Raw genomic sequence first — 21026 nt, forward strand, 5'->3', positions numbered from 1 at the left:
CAGTGTATCCGTTGTACGTGTAAATTTTGCGTTAATTGCCTTGAAGTGTCGCTACAAAAAAATGGTCATACTGTGGTCACGGTATTGCGACAAACTTTTCGTCGTTTCTGAGGTAGTCACTGATAATGGTCACCCGAGAAAGAAACCTGACGCTGTTTGAGAGCAGTCAAAAAAGGGTGCTATAGTTCCCGTCCACATAAATTACTGTTCAGAGGTTAATTGCCCAAGAACAGAAAGAAGGCGCTCCGCAAATCGCCAGCAACTCTGTCGACTCCATATTTGTCTATAGCCTTGAACAGTACGATTCTTTGAAGTCCTGTAGGAGCCGCATCCCGTGATAAGACTTCGTTGCACAGGGTGCTTTCCGGCGCGCTACCCCGTGTCTGCTACGTTACGCGCAACATCCGATCAGCGCGCCACTTTTGGGCTTCGCCTGAGGCACTTGTCGTGCGCCGCATCCGGCAGACACATACGTACTACTGTAGTGCTGCTCCACGCTCCTCCCGAAATGTTCCTTTCAAACGTGGCACGTACAGATACAGTGAAGCTTCTCCCGGACAATAACACCTGTACTTTTAAGGGCGTATTTTTGGAGGGCCCCGTCTATAGAAAAAGCAAATGTCAACTATTTTGAAAAGAGATGTATTATAAAGTATTTTTCAGGCTAACCCAAGCCAAGCAATAGAAACTGCTTGACGTGCAAATGCACTATATCTGCATGGTGAAATAAAGTGTCATAAAAAATGTTTGAATATCTAATAGACTTAATAGAGCTAAACGTTAAATACCATATGTACCGTAATCGAATAGATTGAAGTACTTTTATGAAGGGCTGTTCTATATACAATGGATCGACTAGCATCATCTTGTACGTGCTTCTCCAGTAATTGACGCTTTGTTACCTTGCACTTGTTCCTTGCACACGTAAAGCACCACAATTTCAAAGCATAAGGCCTTGCCAGACCTGCAGCGACTGCTCAATTTAATTGATGTTCCCAGCACAGAAACAAAAATGTCACCGTTGCCCATCAGAACCATCATTTTCACTGGTATAGCGCACCACGACAAGGACACACACAAAGGAGAGATGCACACACACACACACAGCGCTAACTTGCAACTAATGTTTTATTTGCGATCACACACGCTTTTTATAGAACAGTAGAACGATGAAACCTGGATAATGTCACGTTGATGAATCTTAACCAACTAGCCCGGCAACGTGCCTTAGCAAACCCATCAGAACCATTGAGTAATGGCTCCGTAGAGTACCTTATCTTTAATTTTACGACATTACGAAGTTAACTTAGATGGATCAACATTGATTTCCAAACGTTATTGACCAATACAGGCAAAACATGCCTATCTGCCCGCTGTTGATAACAACATCGACACATGCTTACGTGACTTTTATCGATGACGCTCAGTGACGCAAGATTCTTGCCCCTTGTTCAGAAAAAGAGTATACCGTTGCCTTATCGCGTCATTCATTTAAAGCCATACATCCTAGAGATTGGGCGAACGAGGGAGGGTGGAATCGGCCCTCCACCATTTTGATGGTACCGTTGGAGAGCACACACCAAAAGTTAACGCAACTGGGCTTTGACCTCTTCCCTCTCAGTCGACAAATTATTCCTCACGTCGAGTTCACAGTGGTACTCTAGCGGGAGGGTGTCTGGGAATTCGTGGTAATACTCAGAATCGAACCCAGTGCCTTCCGCCTCCAACGTGGAAGGCGCTGGGTTCGATACCTTGTTCCGCCGGGTTCTTAACAATATTTATACCCTGCCTTGTCGCTCGGCGTTGCGAGTACTTAAATACCGAGAGAGCGTATCCCCTTTTCACACTTTCACCTCCGCCCCGAGTGCTTACGGCACACGCGAATACATAGACTGGACACGTCTCGTCGACTCCAGCCTCCGTCTGGACTCTCTCGACTCGAGACAACGGTGCTTCGCAGACTATGGCTTGGTGTCGCCTTCACCAAGGCTTTCGCCTTCCGAATCGGCATGGAAGACAGTGCTGCTTGCGGTCATTGCGGCAGCGATGAAACTATAGAGCACGTTCTCTGTCACTGCCCTCGTTACAGCGTGCAAAGACGGCAACTAGCTGCTGCATTAGCTCGCCTTGACGACAGACCTTTGTCTGAACAATCAGTGCTTGAAAGGCGACGTGATTTGTGTGCTCACAGGAAATCAGTGAAGGCCTTACTGAACTTTTTGCGTGGCAGTGGCCTATTGTATAGACTATAGCACCCCAGCACCCCCTTTTTTTTTGTGCGCGTCTATTTCCCTCTCCGCTTTCTTTCCCATCTTTCTTCCCCCTTCCCCTAGTGCAGGGTAACAAACCGGATGCTCCATTTTCTGGTTAACCTCCCTGCCTTTCCCTCATCTTATTCTCTCTCTCTTCACCTCCGCTACCCAAAGACACTGAGCCTTGCGTCCTCATGGGTTCGCATGAATAAGCGTATTTCATGTTCACAAACCACTATAATACTGCGTGTTGCAGAAATAAGTGTTTCCTGGCCTAAACCACTATCCCTTGTGCATTGAGCTAGGTGATCCCCTGTGATCTGAGAAGCGTGGTGCTGAGGTCCGATTCCAGTATAGTTGAAGAAGACCCCATTTGTACTTGAGAAATACACCTCACAGCGGGTAGCAACTGATACTGAGAATTTGGTTAAGATGCTCTTTTCCAGGAGGTGACCCATTTTTTCTGCTAGCTTCCGTGATTCACAGTTTTTCTTTTCTTTTCCTCAACGACGTTGCTCCGTCCGAGCTTATGGTTTGCTGATTCGAGTGGCTCTCCTAGAATGTGTCCCTACTATCTCTCTATCTGTTTTTCACTTAGCCTACAGATTGTCCACACGATCTATTCTGCCTAAAAGCTCAAGAAGAAAGACGTAGGTGACAGCTTATATATACACTATCACGTTTAGCTTGCAGTGTGCTTGTTTTGCAAGCGGGGTAGTTTTGACGCGTGGTAACGAACGACCGTTACCTGCGCAGTCAACCGATGCTGCAGCCGGTCCATTTAGAAGTAAGCTGCAATGAGAGCGCCACAAGTGATTCGATGAGTTATACAAAGACGTTATATACCACGCCATGTCACTCGGAGACGTCATCGGGTTGTGCTACGCACGCGACAGGAATAGATTTCATGGCCATGGTTCACGAAATTTTCGTTTCGTGAGTACTCTTCATCTTTTAACAGCAGAGCTGTTCAAGCCGTTAGCAGGCAGAAGGACTCTGCCGTTAGTTACTCCGCGCAGAGGGAACAGAAATGGTCGTCGTCATAACCGGCATGCACTCTCTTCGACTTCCTCTTCGTCATCGTTGCCTTCATTCTTCTGCTTCGCTGTCAGAACACGTGCGCCTATTGCGACGACGCGCTGTCCGACAACTATGATGGGCGAGCGGGCGGGTACAAAAGGAGAGAAAGAAAGAGGAATCCTTGGGGGAGGGGGGGGGGGGTGTTTTCTCGGCAAGGTGTCAGTCAAACCCGCATACACACGATGACAAGGCGAGTGTCATAATCACTCGGCTTTCGGGCAAACTACTGTATACTATAGCGAGGAAAACGGAAAGGCAAAGTGAGTGCGATGATGACGGAAAAGATGAGAGAATAAGGAGTACAAAGAGTGCGGGAGGAAGAAAGAGATAGAAATCGAAAAACATAAATAGATAAATATATATCAAATAAATTGATAAGACGATAGAAAGCTAGAGAACAGCTATAGAGCGGGAGAGACACAGAGAGACGAAGAGCGAACGAAGCAGAAATTGAGAAACAGACAAAGAGAGAGAAGAAACAGAAAAGAAAAAAGATACAAAAACTATTATAAAGAGCACGAATAAGGATGTAAAGTATAAGGTAGCTAGTGTAAAATGAAAAGGTAAAAGTCTAGCCAAGCCAATACCAGATAGGTGCTTAACAGTGCTTGTGTGACTTGGTCATGCGATGCTTGACTAAAGGTGCTAGTACAAGCTGCAATATATATATATATATATATATATATATATATATATATATATATATATATATATATATATATATATATATATATATATATATATATATATATATATTTATATATATATATATATATTTATATATATATATATATATATTTATATATATATATATATATATATTTATATATATATTCTATGCGTGCGGGGCATATTTCCCCATACGGCAATTCCGCTATTTGACACGCAGTTCTGGTTCGTGCGTCTTCAACAGACCCGCATTACGGTATTTATTAACCGATGTTTGGTCGAATCAAACACAACGAAGCGAGTGCTACATGCAAACGGTGGAACGTGTCGTAGTGTGTTTAATACGCTTGTGCGCTGACAAAATATTTTCCGTATCGTTACTGCGGATGACTTGTTATTCGAAGAGGTTTTGAACTCGAAAGTCGGCGTCATGTTTTCTCGCTATTTCCGTTCGCGCACCTGGTACTGAACACAGCATAGAAACCCACTGCCGTCAAACAGTCCAACATTTACTCATCACCGTTACGCTATTCACCAGGCGTTTCGCAAGTTAAATACCGTGTCTGTCAAAATCTACACATCATAGATGTTTTCACACGACCAGATTTCATCTTGTGTGCAGAAAATCCAACAGCACAGCATCCTTGCGTGCAAAAGATGCGAACTTAACTTCATCTAAAAGGCACGGTGATTTCGAAGCACAGCCCAACGTCTTGCTTGGCTCTAATTATGCAGTCTATTTGACGACCTTCGCTAAATTTTATCAACTGAATAATCACCTACTGAACAAATGATATGTTCATTCCAATGTGCATGCGTGTGGTTTCTATTAGCAAACACCCCGCAACGCTTGAGTGAGAGAACGATGCCCCAATTTATTCCGAAATGCAATTAGAAAAGGTTCGCGTTCGTGCATGAGAAACATGCGTCGACTATCCGGCATTTCTCGCAACAGGATATTACAACAATGAGAACGGAACAAAAGCAACTCTTGCGTCAACATTCACACCACTTGTTCTGATCGAATGATTTCGTAGTTGCGCAGACACCTTAAGGAAAGGTCACTTTTGAGTTGCAAACAATCGTCCTTTACACTTTTTTTTATCGTCGCCACATAAATATCTCACTCTACGGCTAAGATAACAACGCACGCAGTCAATTTAGAGTTGAGTAAAAAAAAGAAAGAAAAGGCTGGTGGGTTACACTATTGTGCGAAGCTTACGAAACAACGAAGCCGGTTGATCTGAGGGGCTAAACGCAGCCCTCTTGGCTGATGCTATGTCTTGCGATGGCGTAGACAAAGTAAAACCACAGCTCGTCACAGACCATGCAAGAATGTCCTACATCCAGCGCCAAAACTAACATGCAAAGTTGCCTGGCACACCCGGTAGAAGGGTGGGCCTTGTGTTGCTCGTACTTGGCTCGCGCCATGCCGCGAAACTCGGCGTCGCTGGACGCGGCTGATAAGCACGGAAGGTTTTTTTGTGGACACCTGATGTTTTAAATTGAGCTTTATGAGTCAGTCAGTCAACGAACGTTATTCACAAATCGCCCTGAGGAGCTGATGCCCCTCAAGAGGGCGGGTCGGCTGCGGGCCGCACCTATATACGTTGGGACAGGAAGGGCATGTCCCTCCCCCAAACTGTGGGCCCTCTGGAGCTTCGCTCCTTTCAAAAAGAAATTATGCTTTGAATAACACTAGTCTCCTGTCACCCTCTGCCGCAGACACTACCACTGGCCGAGCATTCGCTTGTCAAAGGAGTCGCGGCTTTGGATCGGCTTGGTCGCCGTGCAAGTCTTCGTCGTGCTCTACATTGTGCGGGGACTCAGGGCCGCCGTCAGAGGTATACACATCACACCGCGCATGCGGCGTTTGCCTCTTTCTCTCGTTCCTATGCGCCGTTTGTCCTCTTGAGTGTGATGATCCGCAATATTAAGGTACCGTAAGACCTCGGCCACTCGATCCGAGATCGAGCGGCCGTGGCAGAATTGACACGGTGGCTTGCCTATTAAGGTATTCTCCTGCACAGCGACGAGTCACGGCTTCGATTGCCAGCCGTGACAATGGCACGGCTGGTTTCATGGCAATGCACGCGCAGTCAGATCGCTCTTGTACCATGTTGCGAAGCATGGTAGATTTCGCATCTATACTGCTTTTAACTTTTGATATATGTTCACTCATTGTTTTAAGCAAAATAGTATGCTTTAAGTGCTATCTTACTTCAATTTTACAATAACAACATGCTTCCCAACGTCTCTTGATTTAAGAAAGTTCAGCACTAAAATATGGTTAGTTAGTTGTATTGGCAATTATCACGCCAAATTTGTTAATCGCTATTTCTTTGAAGTTTTTTTCAGGTTAAATGGCATTAGATCAAATGATCCATGTTTATTGTTCGGAGATCGTTGGCACAGAAGGTTGCGTGTAGCGTGCGAAAAGCAACGGCCTTGAAGACATTGGAACTTGACAGCACTTCGCTTTTCTCTGTCTGTTTGTCCCGTTCCTTGCGCTGTGGCCAACGATAAACTAGGCTTTTTTTTCTGGCATTTTGATATTGAAGGGACTTAACCAGCACGGGGTGGGGAAGGCTGGGGAGCGGATACCATATAATGTGGGAGGACGTCAGGCTGGTCTTGAACAATTTTCGGTTGGGAGGGGTAGGGGAGTGGTTGGGGGAGGGGGTACAGTGTTCGTGGTGACTGGTCTCTTTGTCTATACCGTCTATACTGTACTGTTTCACGTGATAACGAAATGTTCCATTCAAGAAATGAAGTCTCGTGCATTGGTTTTATGGTGAAAAATTGAAGATAAAATGTCACCACGTTGCGCATTCCACTTCAAAGAAAGGCAATAAGAAATAACACCTATAGATCGCTTACGTACTCTTTTATTTTTCTCAATACGATTGCTTCACCTTGAGATGGAAGGTCGCAAAGAATAGTGATCGAATCCTATCCAATCATCTTCGCACTCATGCAGCTCAGAATTCCATGGGCTCGCTGACCCAAGCGCCGCTCGGACGTTACACGGCCGACTGGAATTCCCTGGACACGCGCCCGCTGCCCGCCTGGTACGACGATGCCAAGGTGGGAATTTAATGTCAAAATAGGGTTACGATTGTTACTGTAGCGTTCCACATAAAATTACATGCTCACCTCTGCAGCTTTCAAAGAGCTCTGGACTGGGAGAGCAAAAAAAATAATAATAAGTAAACAGATAAGTCCCGTGTCTCCACGCTGCCTTCAACGCAATGCAGGCATCCCCTAAACCCAGTTGTCAATTGCGTTTGATGTTACTTAAGTAAATCTCAGCCGAGAAGCGATTGTAAATTCAACGCAATGCACCTATCCCCTAATGAAAAATTTATAATTTCAAATACGTTTGATGTTACTTAAGAAAATCTCAGCCAAAAAGAGATAGTAAATTGTTTATATGAAAGACACGCACTATTCCATCTTTCTTAAGCATTATACATATTTTAAGTAGATATTCAAGTACGCTACGCTGAGGCATAGTACACGTATACCCGTGCGTTCACGTACACTACACACTGAAGCGCACCATACCTGCGCCCGCAAGCAAGAAAATACATCTCGACGGACACCTATGACAAGGCTAGTGCCACAAATGCAGGGCGTTATCATGATAGCAGCCTCCTTAAGTAGTCCTGTACATACTTTACTTGCCCTTAACGCAATGATAGTGTAATTGGTAGCTTTGAATATACTGAACGATCTCTTTGCTTTCTATCTGTCTCTCAGCATTACGATTCTCTGCGATGTTACCAAAGGTAATTTAGCACACCTTCTTGCTGTGTACATCATTCATTTCTTTCATCTGCTTCAAAAATATCTGCCCTTTCATCGGCCCTTAAAGTCTGCCCTTAAGCGTAACAATGTTTGACTCAAAAATTCACATGCAAATTTGCTCTTTTTGGTATGCACCTGTACACATCTTTATGTTTAAGTTCACAAGTACTTTCGTATTAGAACAACTGCTGTCGCTTGGCTATGCGTCCGAACATTTAGGGGTGTACGTACAGTGCATTATGCTTGTCACTGAAAAGGAATTCAATTGAATGAAATGTGTTTATAAATAATTGTTGACGTTTAACGTCCCTAAACCACGATACGATTGCAAGACACACCGTAGTAGAGGACTCAGTGAATTTCGACCAACCGTGGCTCTTTGAAGTGCATTTAACTCTAAAGGTACACGGGCTCCGAGCATTTGCGCCTCCATTGAAGAAAGAAACCGGCGGAAAAGAAACGAGCCAGAGGTGTGCGAAAACGATTCGCGCGCAGGTGGGTGTGTTCGTGCACTGGGGCGTCTACTCGGTGCCCGGCTTCTACTCGGAGTGGTTCTGGTGGCACTGGCAAATGAACCGCACCGACGCGGTCGTCGACTTCGTGGCTCAGAACTACCGGTCGGACTTCACCTACGCGGAGTTCGCACCCCGATTCAGGGCGGAGTTCTTCGACCCGCGCCACTGGGCGCGCCTGTTCAAGAGGGCCGGCGCGCGATACGTGGTGCTGACCAGCAAGCACCACGAGGGTTACACGCTGTGGCCCTCCAGCGTAAGTCATTTATTCATTCATTTATTCCTCTTCCTATCAATTTCACTCTTTCCATTTTACCTCTTCGTTCCGTCCTTCATTCAGCCCTGTTTCCTTTCTTATATCCTCCCATTTCTCGGTCTTTTTCCTTCGTCATGTTTCTTTTGCTACAGAAAAAGTAGATTTGGAAAGCAAAAGAACAGAAATTATCAAAACAGCCTGGACAGAGCCAGATGGCCTTCTTTGCTTCTCTTCGCGCTTTTAACGTGATAGACTTACAGAGCTCGTTTCGCAGATATTCCATCACTTTTGGAATGTGAGCGAAAAATCATCTTATTCGTCACTAAGAAATCTAGAAAGATGTAAGTAAAGTAAATAGCGAAAATTTCCGGGTCCAAGTTTAGCATCAAACCCAGGTCGTCTGCGTGGAAAGTAGATGTTCTACCCCAGAACCACAATATTAGTAGAGGCTGTTTTGGAAAAAAACAGCATTATAGGAATCTTATGTAGTGGAAGCTTGAGTCTCTTTGGCGCATCATATATTGCGTGGCATCAGCGTAGAATCGCAACGACGGCCTGGCCGTCCAAAGCGCTCCGCACTTAATAAGCGACTGGTAGCGGAATAAATATTTCTATTGAACGCATAAATTTTACAGGCGATTAGTGAAACATAATATAGGCTCTTTAGAAAACTACTTCGGGCTCACTAAAGCTAATGCCAATCAAACATATGAAGCTCGGGACAGAACAGCTTTCCTTCTTTGCCAAATGGCCATCGCAATATATTCCGAACTCACCGTACTTCTACTTTGTTGCTCTTTGAAACGGCAGTTGAATTTTTACGCAATTGATATACATTTAATATTACAACGTGACCGAGCAGCCCGCTTATTATTTTTTCAATGGATAAGCCGATCTTATGTAAGACCTCTCGGTAACGACCTCACATATTTCAATGAACTAAATTAATGCCTGTGACAAAACAATGATTGTATTCTCTAGGTCATCGTCGTTTTCCAGCCGTATACCGCCACAGTGCTGTCACAGTTCTATCGTAGTGTTGTCTCCAATTGTTGCATATTTGACCTCAATGTTGTGTTTTATGTTGAAGGACACTACATGGCTCATTTAAGGCTACCTTTGTTTCACCCACTACGTTAGATTGTAGAAAATGAAGCCGCCAATCCCGCAGCTTCAAAACAGCACAGTCAGTTCTTAAGCCACGTGCGTATATTACACAGGCAGTTGTAATGCCAATCTCGGTGCATCTGAGGTATTCTTGTTCATTGGTATGTTCGCTGCTTCAGTGTTTGTGCGTGTGTGTGTTTTCTATGCAACCCTTATCAATTAGCCACTGTTAGCACGACTGGTTCTAGCACGAAGGTTATGATGACAGCCATTTACAGCTTCAGAACGACTAGCCAAACATCGTACCTTGCCTAACAAATCGCTAACATATACGTCTTTTATTTTTTTTCTCATTCGTTGGAATCGCGAAGAGGGAGAGGAGAGATCGACTTGCGGCTGTTTTCCCCCGCTTCATCCACGCTTGTCATTGAAATATAAACAATCGTTTCGATTGATTTGATCACCTGAAGACAACTCAGCTACAGTCTTCATGTCTTCCGCCCCGAGATTAGAGACACCACAAAACGCGGCAAATTCGCGAAAACGCAGGCCGGGCCAAATTCAAACACTTCGACATTATGCGAAACGTTCTATACGCATGCAAATAAGCCAAAAAACGTGACAAGCGACGGGAAAATTCTGCAAGTGACTTGGTGAAAAAGAACCCGAAATTGTCCTATTATAAGCGGGATAGGAAATTCCGCAGGGGCATCGTGCGGTGAATTCTAGAGTGGCGGGCCGAGCATCAAGAGCAGGGCCACTATCCTATGTTCACCTAAAAATTGTGTAAAGGCAAGCAAATTTTGTTGTCATGATTTCGGACGAATTTATTCTATAAATATCGTATTATATAGTATTTCTTGTAACTATTGTATTGTTCTGTAGCATTTGTACAACAGATATGCTGCATAAAAAGTGGATATGTATTGTGCGCTCTCGTTGTATGCCAAGTAAAACGGTGCTCGAGGCTTCTCAAGCGGATAGCTTGACGTTTTCTGGAGCCCTCGTGTTCAACAACACACAAACTCGTGGAAGAAACAAAGTTTGATTTGAATTGATCTACCACTGAAATGCGGCACACTTCCGGAGAGCAAAGTAGAGGGTGACAAATGGGAAGAAATATACCATATGTGATCAAAATACTCGAAGCCCTCGCATTGTCTGTGGTAGCAGCGAAATACGCGTGAAATATGTCAGTCGCCATTATCCTAAATCACAATTACGTAGTTTTACACCCAAGCATAAAGCACAAACTTGGCCAACTTTCGCTACTAGTTACATCCTTCGTTTGCGCAACGACGGATCCAGCTATCGTAGTTACGTACACTTCCTAGCCTTCGTTGTTCCTTACCCGTACAAACGATTTGGCCAATATCAGTGGTGTCTACCAACGCCACCGCGCTCGCCAGCTGTAGCAAAATTAAAGCTAATAGAGAGAACGTGACGTTTAAAAGTCTCGTGACTCTCGTCGCACTGCGCCTACTCCGCTTTTGAGGCGAGCTCACTCCTCCTGGCTGCTCTAGGCGTCGAAAAAGCGCACTCGCTTTGACACTGGATGGCAATACACCTCCTCCTGTTCGACCACTGGAACACGCCGGCTCCGATGAGAACAATTCCCGTGTGCTTTGAGTGCTCCTCTTCTCCTAACAGAATTCGTCATTAGAAGGTTCGCTTAAAATTTACTTTAAAAGAGCAGAATTTTGGGCCATTTCGTGATGCATACTTGGCGAAATTAAACGCATTAGACGGGACGACAAAATGAGAGAACGACGGGTTCAGTACTGTCTCTTTCTTATTTTGTTGTCCCGTCTATAATGAGCTTCATTTCACGAAGTTTGCTTAAAACGCTCTCTCCTGCGTTCTCTCGTATGCGCTCGCTCGAAGGTCTCGTGGAACTGGAACGCCAGGGACGTGGGTCCTCGGCGGGACCTAGTGGGGGAACTTGCCCGTGCCGTACGTGAGGCGGGCGGGATGCGGTTCGGCCTGTACTACTCCCTCTACGAGTGGTTCAATCCACTCTACCTGCGAGACAAGGACGCCGGCTGGACGACCGACCATTACGTCAGGGCCAAGGTCACGCCCGAACTCAGGGACATCGTGGAGACGTGAGTCTGCAGTAGGCGGAGGATGTGTTCCGGTGACCGAACTAATGATGTGCGCCCGTGCTGATTGTGGGGGGAAGAAAATATTTTGCCAATCCGTGCAAAATATTTTCTTCAATTTTAAAGTTTACATCGCTGAGCGTCAGCGAGCCAGCCCCAGCGCTATAGACACTATCCCAACGAGTCAACAAAGTTCCACTGAGTTTGCAAACTCGACGTCCAGCATGCCACTTAACCAGCAGCAATCACTGTCAGGGTGGCTGGGAACAATGTACTCATTGATGTTTACGTGTGCCACGAGCAGATGGCAGATCCGCCGCTAGTAATTCACCTACCCGTGACGTCACACCGCCGTGACACGTCATGGAGAAGCCACCCCTCACAATCGAAACCGATAGTGTCTATTCAAGGTAGCAGTATGAAAAAAAAAATATGCGGTGCATTTCCACGCACCGCAACATTCGTTCCAGAGTTTTCACGACTAGGGCTCCTATTTAGCGCAACGATTCCAAATATTTAAAATTCTTGTCAGTATTCCCTTAATGCGTCAATACTCCGGCATGATCGTGAATCATGCCGTAGTGGAAGATGACGGATTGATCTTCATCAACTGGTGTTCTTTAATGTTCAGCTAAATGAAACGTGCACGAATTTTCTTTACATTTCGAGCCCATAGAAACTCGGCCCCCGTGAAACGGGAGTCGCACTCGCGTCCTCGAACTCAGCGATGCAAACCGTAGCTCTCAGTGTCTCGAATGTCTCGTAATTCTGAGATATACCACAAATTTCAAAACTTCGTCACGACGCTTACGACTGTTTCACAGCTATTTGTTCACACGTGCGTTGACCTGTTACCGTTCCAAACGCAGACCGTGTGTAGTAATTATCATCATCGCGGAAAGATGCCTACGTGCCGCCGTGTGCCCGTCGTTAAAAGTGACCCGTTCAGGAATGTACGGCAGTCGCGGAGACGCTCGCCAATAAACATGGTCAACTCCGTGATTGTGGAAACCAGGCAGGCCGTTGTTTTCTGATACTGTTCATGGAAGAAGGAAATGATCGCGGCATAACAATTTTAGACTTGGGAGAGCATACGGGTATCGATTCTGACACCCTCCTGGACGTACCTCGTCAATGGTATTCGAGCTTCCACTCAACTTTTATCGCCATAATCAATGACATGACACGAGAGACGATAAAATAATAATAATAATAATAATAATAATAATAATAATAATAATAATAATAATAATAATAATAATAATAATAATAATAATAATAATAGTTGTTATTTTCATGAATTCCACAAGGTGATTCCTTCTTCCTTTGACTAATATGTGTGGTTTAACATCCCAAAACCGTCATATGATTCTGAGACACGCTTTAGTGGAGGGCGCCGGAAATTTCGACCACTTGGGGTTCCTTAACGCGCACCTAAATAAGAGCACACAGGCTTCAAGCATTTGCGCATCCATCGAAGATGCGGCCGCTGTGAGCCATAAGAAGACAACGTCCTCAAGGAAAGAAGAACGGTGGCGAAGGGCGATTTCTTTTTCTCTGGTTTTATACGCTTCCAACGTCATCCGCCGTTACCTTCGTACACCGTTCACAGCTGCTGTATTTCGTTACGATTATGTTCTTGCTATTGTATTGATGTCTGAATCATCACCATCAATCGCTCTAGACCATCGATCGTGGCGATAAATGGCAATGCGGTGACGGTGAAGAGCATGCCAGGTTTTGTTCATCTTTCTTTTTTGTTTATTTTCCTCTTTCGTTCTTTGTGGCGTCGATGATACGTCACCGTTACTGTCAATACCGCAACAACTGTATGCCCTGTGTAGGAGTAGCATGGGAAGGGATCAATGGCCCAAACTCTCGTAAATGCGGCATATTTGTTGTGGTAGTCTTATCACTGTTCGGTACGTGTTTCGAGCAAAAATACGACGTCGTCCATATAAAACTGCCCATAACTGTCCTTATTGGCAATACTGATCTCCCTCATGCTTCCTCTCCTTTCATGCGACGAAACCGAATTTACGAAGCCTTCAGTTGGTAAAAGAAAATAATCATTGTTCATCCGGCATAATTAGTGATACGACCAGCCTGACGATTGGTTGAAAAACTTTTCTTACAAAAAATTCCAGCCTAAGACGCTTCTCCGAAAACAAACCACGCATTTTCGATGTAAAAAGGGTTTATAAAATTAATTGTCTTTTATTAGTAAATTACCATATGAAATTCTCAATAACACCATACTCGCGTAAAGGAGATACTTAGTAAGCAACAAAGGCATCGCGGCTGTGTTCTAGTGGCTAAGGTAGTCGGCTGCTGACCCAGAGGTTGTTGAATCGAGTCTCGGCTGTGGTGGCTGCATTTTCGATGAAGGTGGAAATGCTGTAGGCCCGTGTGCTCAGATTCGGGTGCAGGTTAAAAAAACCCAAGTGCTCCATATTTCCAGATCCCTCCACTACGGCGTCTCTCATAGCTAAATGGTGGTTTTAAGACGTTAAAACTCCACATATCAATCTAGTAAGCAACAAAGAAAACGCACTAAGTAACTGACGAATGGTGACACCGCCTTGAAGTAAACGCGTCCACTCTCCCTGTTGTCATAGATTCTGACGACGTCTGAGTTAGGGTACATTCAGTTATTTATCGGCAGATACAAATTACACTATGTTCTAGGAAAGCCCAACACCCAACAATGCAAGCTTCAGGAACATTTCTTATTACAACGTAGCAATACTATGGACAGCACGTCGGAATAAGCGACCCCACGCTGACGAACAAGCATCGCGATTGGGGAGGCAGATTTATAGAAAATTCTTGTGCTTCGATTCGTCATTTCCTCTTCTAATAATAAACCAGCAATAGCCAAACACCGCCAATCAAGTGTGGAAGCTTGGGCTAGTTGGTGCGTAGTCATATTTGCAAGATTGTTTCAGCGCGAACAAAGGAAAAAGGACAGCGTAGACAGAAAGATCACTGCGCTCTTTCTGTCTACCCTGTCCTTTTTCCTTTGTTCGTGCGCCCAAACAATCATGCAAACCGCCAATCAAGTTCTCAAACCAAGTATGTCACTTTGGTGGTGACCTTTGATGGCCACATTTGATTGGTCACCTCTAGCTCTTCTTTGATGGTGAGCTCTTCACCGGTCATCCGGGAGCAGGTACCGGCCAGACGCGATTTGGTCCGACGGTGACTGGGAGGCCCCGGACACGTACTGGAACAGCACGCACTTCCTCGCCTGGCTGTACAACGACAGTCCCGTCCGGAACAGCGTAGTTGTCAACGACCGCTGGGGCGTCAACACCAGCTGCCGACACGGAGACGTCTACGCCTGCCACGACCACTACAACCCGGGAAGACTGGTCCCCCACAAGTGGGAAAACGCCATGCCACTGGACAAGGGTCCGTACAAGCTTACATGAGCAATTGTTTTGCACTTCGGTGCGCGCAAACAAGGGCAAAGGGAAGTGACGACAACGAGAGCACTTAGTTACAACTGACCATTTATTCGCGTAAATGCTTGATATGAACACTTCATTTATGACGTCACAAAAACGTAATACTGATATCACGGGAACATCTTCAGGAACTGTGCTTTTTTAGATGACAAACTAACGGATAAAATTGCGCTTACACACGACTGAACCGCCTTTATAATCAAATCCGCCTCTATCATCTCCCTCAGAATTTGGATTCTATTCCCAGCTACCACCCTATACACAAATCATACAATGGTTTACAAGGCTATCCATTCTTTATTCCGCATTCACGACACAGCGCCAAAGGATTGCAGTAACGATAGCTCTCCAACTTCCTTGTGAGTTCCGTAAGTCTTTGGTTCCGACACCTACCAGTCTGGCCGATGTAGGTGAAGCCGCGTGACAATGGTACCTCATTGTATACTTAATTCTGACGCACACGGTACAGCACGTATAAGTGTTTGGCGATGGAATACCAACAAACACGAAAGTCAGTGCTCCCGTACCTTTGTTGCACCAGTTGATGGATGCCGAGACGCTTACGAGCGGCGCAGCGCCACCCATATCTTGTCATGTCGATAACAAAAGACACATTAACGCTATACCTGAAGCAGAGTTCTCAGACAGCGGGGTTTTGTGAAGCGTGATGACACGCGTCATGCGCTGCTTGTATTTAAAACGTTGGCAGTCACGTTCAAATAATGTTACAAGAAAAAATTGCGAAACGCGCAAGCCCCAAGCCCACCAGCAAGAGAGCCAGCAGTTCGAATAAACCCTCATCGATGCTACCTGTCAGTTTTGCAACCGACAATAACTTTCATTCATCGTGCAATCAACGCGGTTTTAACCTATACCGCACAATCCCATACGAACGTTTATTTATTACTGCAGAAAGTAGCAGAGAAAAGGCACTCCCTTTTCCGTGGATAAATGTCAACAAGTGGTATGAACCGATGTCATTTGCCTGGGCAGGAGTTTATTCTTTCTCTGGCACCTCCTGAGACTATTATCACCTGTTTCAACTCAAGGACATCAAATTGAGTTTCTCGGCAAACGTTTTTTTCACGCAGGCGATTCGAACACCGGTGGTACATGGGGCTACCGCCGCAACATTCGTGCCTCTCAATACCTCACCATCGAGGAGCTCATTCACGAGCTGGTGTCCACGGTCAGCTGCAACGGCAACCTGCTCTTCAACATCGGACCCGGCAGCGACGGCACCATCTCGGCCGCGTTCGAAGAGCGCCTCACGCAGCTCGGTGCGTGGCTCGACGTGAACGGAGAAGCCGTGTACGGTTCGCGACCGTGGAAACACCAGAAGGACCCGCTGGCCTCCCACGTCTGGTACACGTCCAAGCCGGGCGTCCAGGCGTCCACTGGCTCCACCGTCTACGCTTTCATACTGAAGTGGCCCAGAGGAAGCAACCTCACGCTGGGTGCTTTGGAGTTGACTGAAGGAGCTAACATCACCATGCTCGGAGTTCCAAACCTGCGGCTGTCCAGCGTCGTGCAGAAGAACAGCAGCAGCGCACGGGCGTTGGTGGTCACGCTGCCACCTTTAACGCCGGACATCCTGCCGACACCGTGGGCATGGGTGCTCAAGGTAGAAGGAGTAGCGTGAACTGCTTCGTCGGATTGGCGAATGGCCTGCTCGTATATGTGCATCCATAACAGTGCATCAAATGACGGCAATAATTCTAACAGTGGTTGCACTTGGTGACCTTTTAGCTAATTGCGTGTTCTAACTTTTGCGTGGAATAAGTGGATGAATTACACGGTTCTTGATGCTGCGTAAAATAAATTATGACATTGCTACGCACATGCAGCTTCTCTTTTTTACTCGTCCGAGCCCTATAGCCTAAACTTTGAGGTTTTGCGTGCGGAAACCACGATGCGATTACGAGGCATGCCATAGTGGAGAGCTACAGAAATTTCAATAGTCAGGTGTTTAAGTGACATGGCACTGTACACGGGAATTATAGCATGTCGCCTCTATCGGAACGCGACCGCCATGGCTGGGATTGAACTACCTCATTTCGGATCAGCAGCCTCAGCTCCTTATTCAAAAGTTGAATGCGTGTGCGAGGTAATTACTTTGTCGTAATCATCACGCCCGGTATTTCTGGCAGTAGTGACTTTGCAGTGTTTAGTGTCTTGAACCGTAAATAGCGACAAAAAAGGCAACAACAAAGCTTAGAATGTGGAGAGGATGCTTGCAATTCAAAGTTTGTCTTTCTCTGTCTACTATTGATACGTGGGATTTAACTTCTCAAAACCACAATATGATTATGAGAGACGCCGTAGTGGAGGGCTCCGGAAGTTTAGACCACCTGAAGTTCTTCAACGTGCGCCTAAATCTGAGCACACGGGCCTACAACATTTCCGCCTCCATCGGAAATGCAGCCGCCGCAGTCGGGATTCGATCCCGTGACCTGCGGGTCAGCAGCCGAGTACCTTAGCCACTAGACCACCGCGGCGGGGCTCTCTGTCTACTATCGGGCCCGTTTTTTTTTTTTTTATGTGAGGACGACATGCTACTACTGCTGACACCTATCTTTCTGCGTCATTCGACGATGACACTTACAGATCGTAAACGAAGTAATGGCGACACTCTGAGTACAGCAATGTGGTTTCTTCCCCGAGGAAGAGTGTAACTCGGAACTGCCGACCACGCTGGTCTACATATCTAATCAAACGGCGCTTTATACAGCAGGGATCCCGCGGACGTATGCAGCAAGCTACAGTCGCTGAGACAAAGTGACGAAAGTCGCCTTCATTTGCCCCCGTTTTTCCCGCGTCAAAATGCCGTGTGCGAACGAGAGCCACAATTCTTCAAGCGTGGCTTTAACCAAAGACGTTCGCTGCAATAAAAAAAACCTTTTCCTCCTCAAGTGGCGTCTGGAAATCAAGGGCGTACACTGCTACATACTGGAGAGTGGAACAAGTCAAACAGGGTAATTTTAAAACATTTAAACTAAGGCTATGTCCTGTTCGCGTGCCCTTTACCAAGGAAGGGGGGGGGGGGGGGGGAGGACATTGGCAGAATACGAAAGTTTGCCGAAGAGCTTCCTTGACGTCATCAGTGTACGCCACTTACCATTTTGTAAGCGCGTAGCATTTTACGAAGTCTGGGCGTTGGGGAGGCTAAATAAACAATAGACAAAAAAAAGTGTTGCCTAAACAATATATCACCATCCTTACTGCTTGGTACAGAGGCAGTATTTATATCCCACAACACGTATGCCGAACCTGATCGGTGCCTCTAAAGGTTAAAAAATCTTCAAGCGGCGACCTCACCACATAAAGATAGACCCGCATCGTCGTTTGACCTCGGATTCCACTGAGGTACGCTTCAGTGCAAAACGCCCTCTATATGTGCGCGCGTGCGTGTGTGTGTGCGTGTGTGTGTGTGTGTTTCTAATCACTTCCCCATCTGTGAATTCTTCGAGTACGGGAGACGGTGATCGAGAGTTCACGGCGCCAGAGCACGCACAAATAGACTTGCTTACCGAACCTAAATTCTTTTTTCCGGAAAGAAGCTGGAGAGGGACCAAGCTGCTTTTCCGAAACGTCCACGCTCAAAGGAACCCGCAGAAAGCAATCGTGAAGAAAGGGGACGCGTCAACTGTCGCGCGACTGGTATATCCGCTCTTGCAGTTTCTTTTTTTTTTTTAACCACGATCTCTTTTGACGTCAATGATGACGTCAATTGCATAACCCAGCAGGAGATTGCGGTCACGTATTCTTTTATTTTTTTTTAAGTAGCTTCTTGTTGATCGGCTGTAGCGTTCTGTTTTGGTCACTTCGGAGATACTCGAATTCGCAGACGAAAGGAGGTTTGAGAGCAACGGAAGGGCACTGATGGCGGGTCATCTTCACATTACAGTTTCCTGGCATTACTTTGTAATTGCAGTGCAAGACACTCATAGGTCTGTTCAAAGGCTCAGCAGGTTTACTGCGCTTGTGACAAGTCTTGGGACAATTACGCATAGCCTTTGCGATTGCCTGGCACAACCACGTTTCCCAAGAAATGTCATTTGAAACCATCGAACTCGTCGTGAATAGCTGTTTTCTTTACCTAAAGTTATAAGGTTTCCAGGACACACATCACCGCAATGGTTCGCAGTGCTGGTTTTGCCACATCGCATTACGACATGTTTGATGGCTACCACCTACGTTTATAGAACAGGTTATACAGAACAGGCAAGCGAACAAGAAATCAATCCAAATGGCTGTTAAGTTGCAAGAAAAAAAAAACAAAAGACACCCAGAATACTCCCAAATGTCTCACAAGTATACGTTGTTCTGGCAAGTTTCGTGTATACGTGCAGCCCACCTTTGTGCCCCATGCACCATATTTACGAGCACACGAAAACACCATTTCGTTTTCTCTATTTTGGGAATTGGTTTTAGACATTCCCAAGCGAGCTGTTTCACTCATTGTGCACGCAAAAAAAAAACTAAAAGGAAGCGAGGGAGATCGAAGGAGAGGCGGAAATATTTACCAAATGTGTCTCCAATGTTGCGTCTCTAAATGAAGTACCACAGAGAAGTGCCATTTATTTGGTCATCGTCACACACTGCGTGTAGCCGGAGTGTCTGCAGACACCTAGGCATTATCACAAAGATAGCCTTACAGTTTCTCGCGGTGCGCAGTATCAAAAAGCCAAGATATGTGTGGTACGGTCTGGCCAAGCCGGCTCAAGTAACGGAGAAGCACATCGAGAGCTGCTAGTGTCAATATTAGTTGCTTCCAGCGTGTCCTAACACTTTAATCTCTTGAGTGTGAACGATTATCTACTTTATCTGTGAAAAATTTACGGCGATGGTTTTTTGACCATTAAGCGCAGGGATAAACTTGAAGACTAAGCGGTGGGAGTGTGGTGCGGGATCGACATGAACCAAGCAAAAACATCACCTGCGTTGTCAGCAGTCTGAGCATAGCTGCAGACCAGGAGGGCTTATAGGTTCGATTCCCGATTGCAGAGGCTGCATTGTGCAGAGGCCGGAATGGAAGCACGGGATGGAACACACAGTTTGGCAAGACGTCTCCGTTAGCTATATGGCATCACTAAGAGTGCCCCAGCGGGACGCCGTTGGGGGTCTTTATAGACTAGATACGGGCCTCAAGTAGAATGCGTAGAGCGTTCTGAGATCGTGATCGTCTGTCAACGCTGTGCGCTTGTCACTTTTACATTTGCCTTTTTTTTTTACCGTGACAACAAGTTTAAGAACTCCAAATTGTTCTCGTTGTGTCGGTTCATCTTCCTGGCGGACTGACCCACCTAGATGGTGAAGATGACACGTATGCGTATATATTTCAGGGGTTGACACGTCGTATCATAACCATATACTATAATTATGGGCTCACCACTTTCACAGTCCAATAATTATCGCTTATAATTTTAGGAAGCATGGTCAATAAAGAAAACGCTGCATTTCTTTCTTCATTTTTAAATGTTATCGACGAATATTCAAACCTTATTCCAGCTCTTCTTTTTCATAACTAACATACGGTATGCACAAAATCAATGGATATTTCCCTTTCGTAGAGAATATATAAATTACTAACTGCGTAGAGTCGTCTCGCAAACAACTACACTCAATCTTAAATTGGCGAAACCAAACTAACAAAGCAAGTGCGCTTGACACCCGCGATTTCTCTAAGCTCCGCCAACAGAGACAAATCACACGCCTCGTGCAATCGGCACTGTCTAAGATGTCTCCGGTCGTCACGTGCACGACCG

General features: G+C 45.7%; 1 protein-coding gene across 5 annotated transcripts in view; it reads left to right on the forward strand.

Moving 5' to 3' along the window:
- Positions 1-17100, forward strand: part of LOC119178569 (tissue alpha-L-fucosidase-like) — a 39547-nt gene extending 22447 nt beyond the window's left edge. For 4 of the 5 annotated variants that reach the window (XM_075887723.1, XM_075887706.1, XM_075887729.1 and 1 more), the window contains 6 exons: positions 5727-5845; positions 6982-7088; positions 8307-8579; positions 11571-11791; positions 14961-15202; positions 16350-17100. In XM_075887723.1, the coding sequence (XP_075743838.1) occupies positions 5727-5845; positions 6982-7088; positions 8307-8579; positions 11571-11791; positions 14961-15202; positions 16350-16900 (1513 nt within the window). In that variant the 3' untranslated portion in view covers positions 16901-17100. The remainder of the gene's footprint in view (positions 1-5726; positions 5846-6981; positions 7089-8306; positions 8580-11570; positions 11792-14960; positions 15203-16349) is intronic. The other variant, XM_075887738.1, reaches the window with a different exon arrangement.
- Positions 17101-21026: the final 3926 nt, after the last annotated feature.

This window comes from Rhipicephalus microplus, chromosome 1 (genome assembly GCF_043290135.1).
Source record: "Rhipicephalus microplus isolate Deutch F79 chromosome 1, USDA_Rmic, whole genome shotgun sequence".
In the NCBI taxonomy this organism is placed as follows: Eukaryota; Metazoa; Arthropoda; class Arachnida; order Ixodida; family Ixodidae; genus Rhipicephalus; species Rhipicephalus microplus.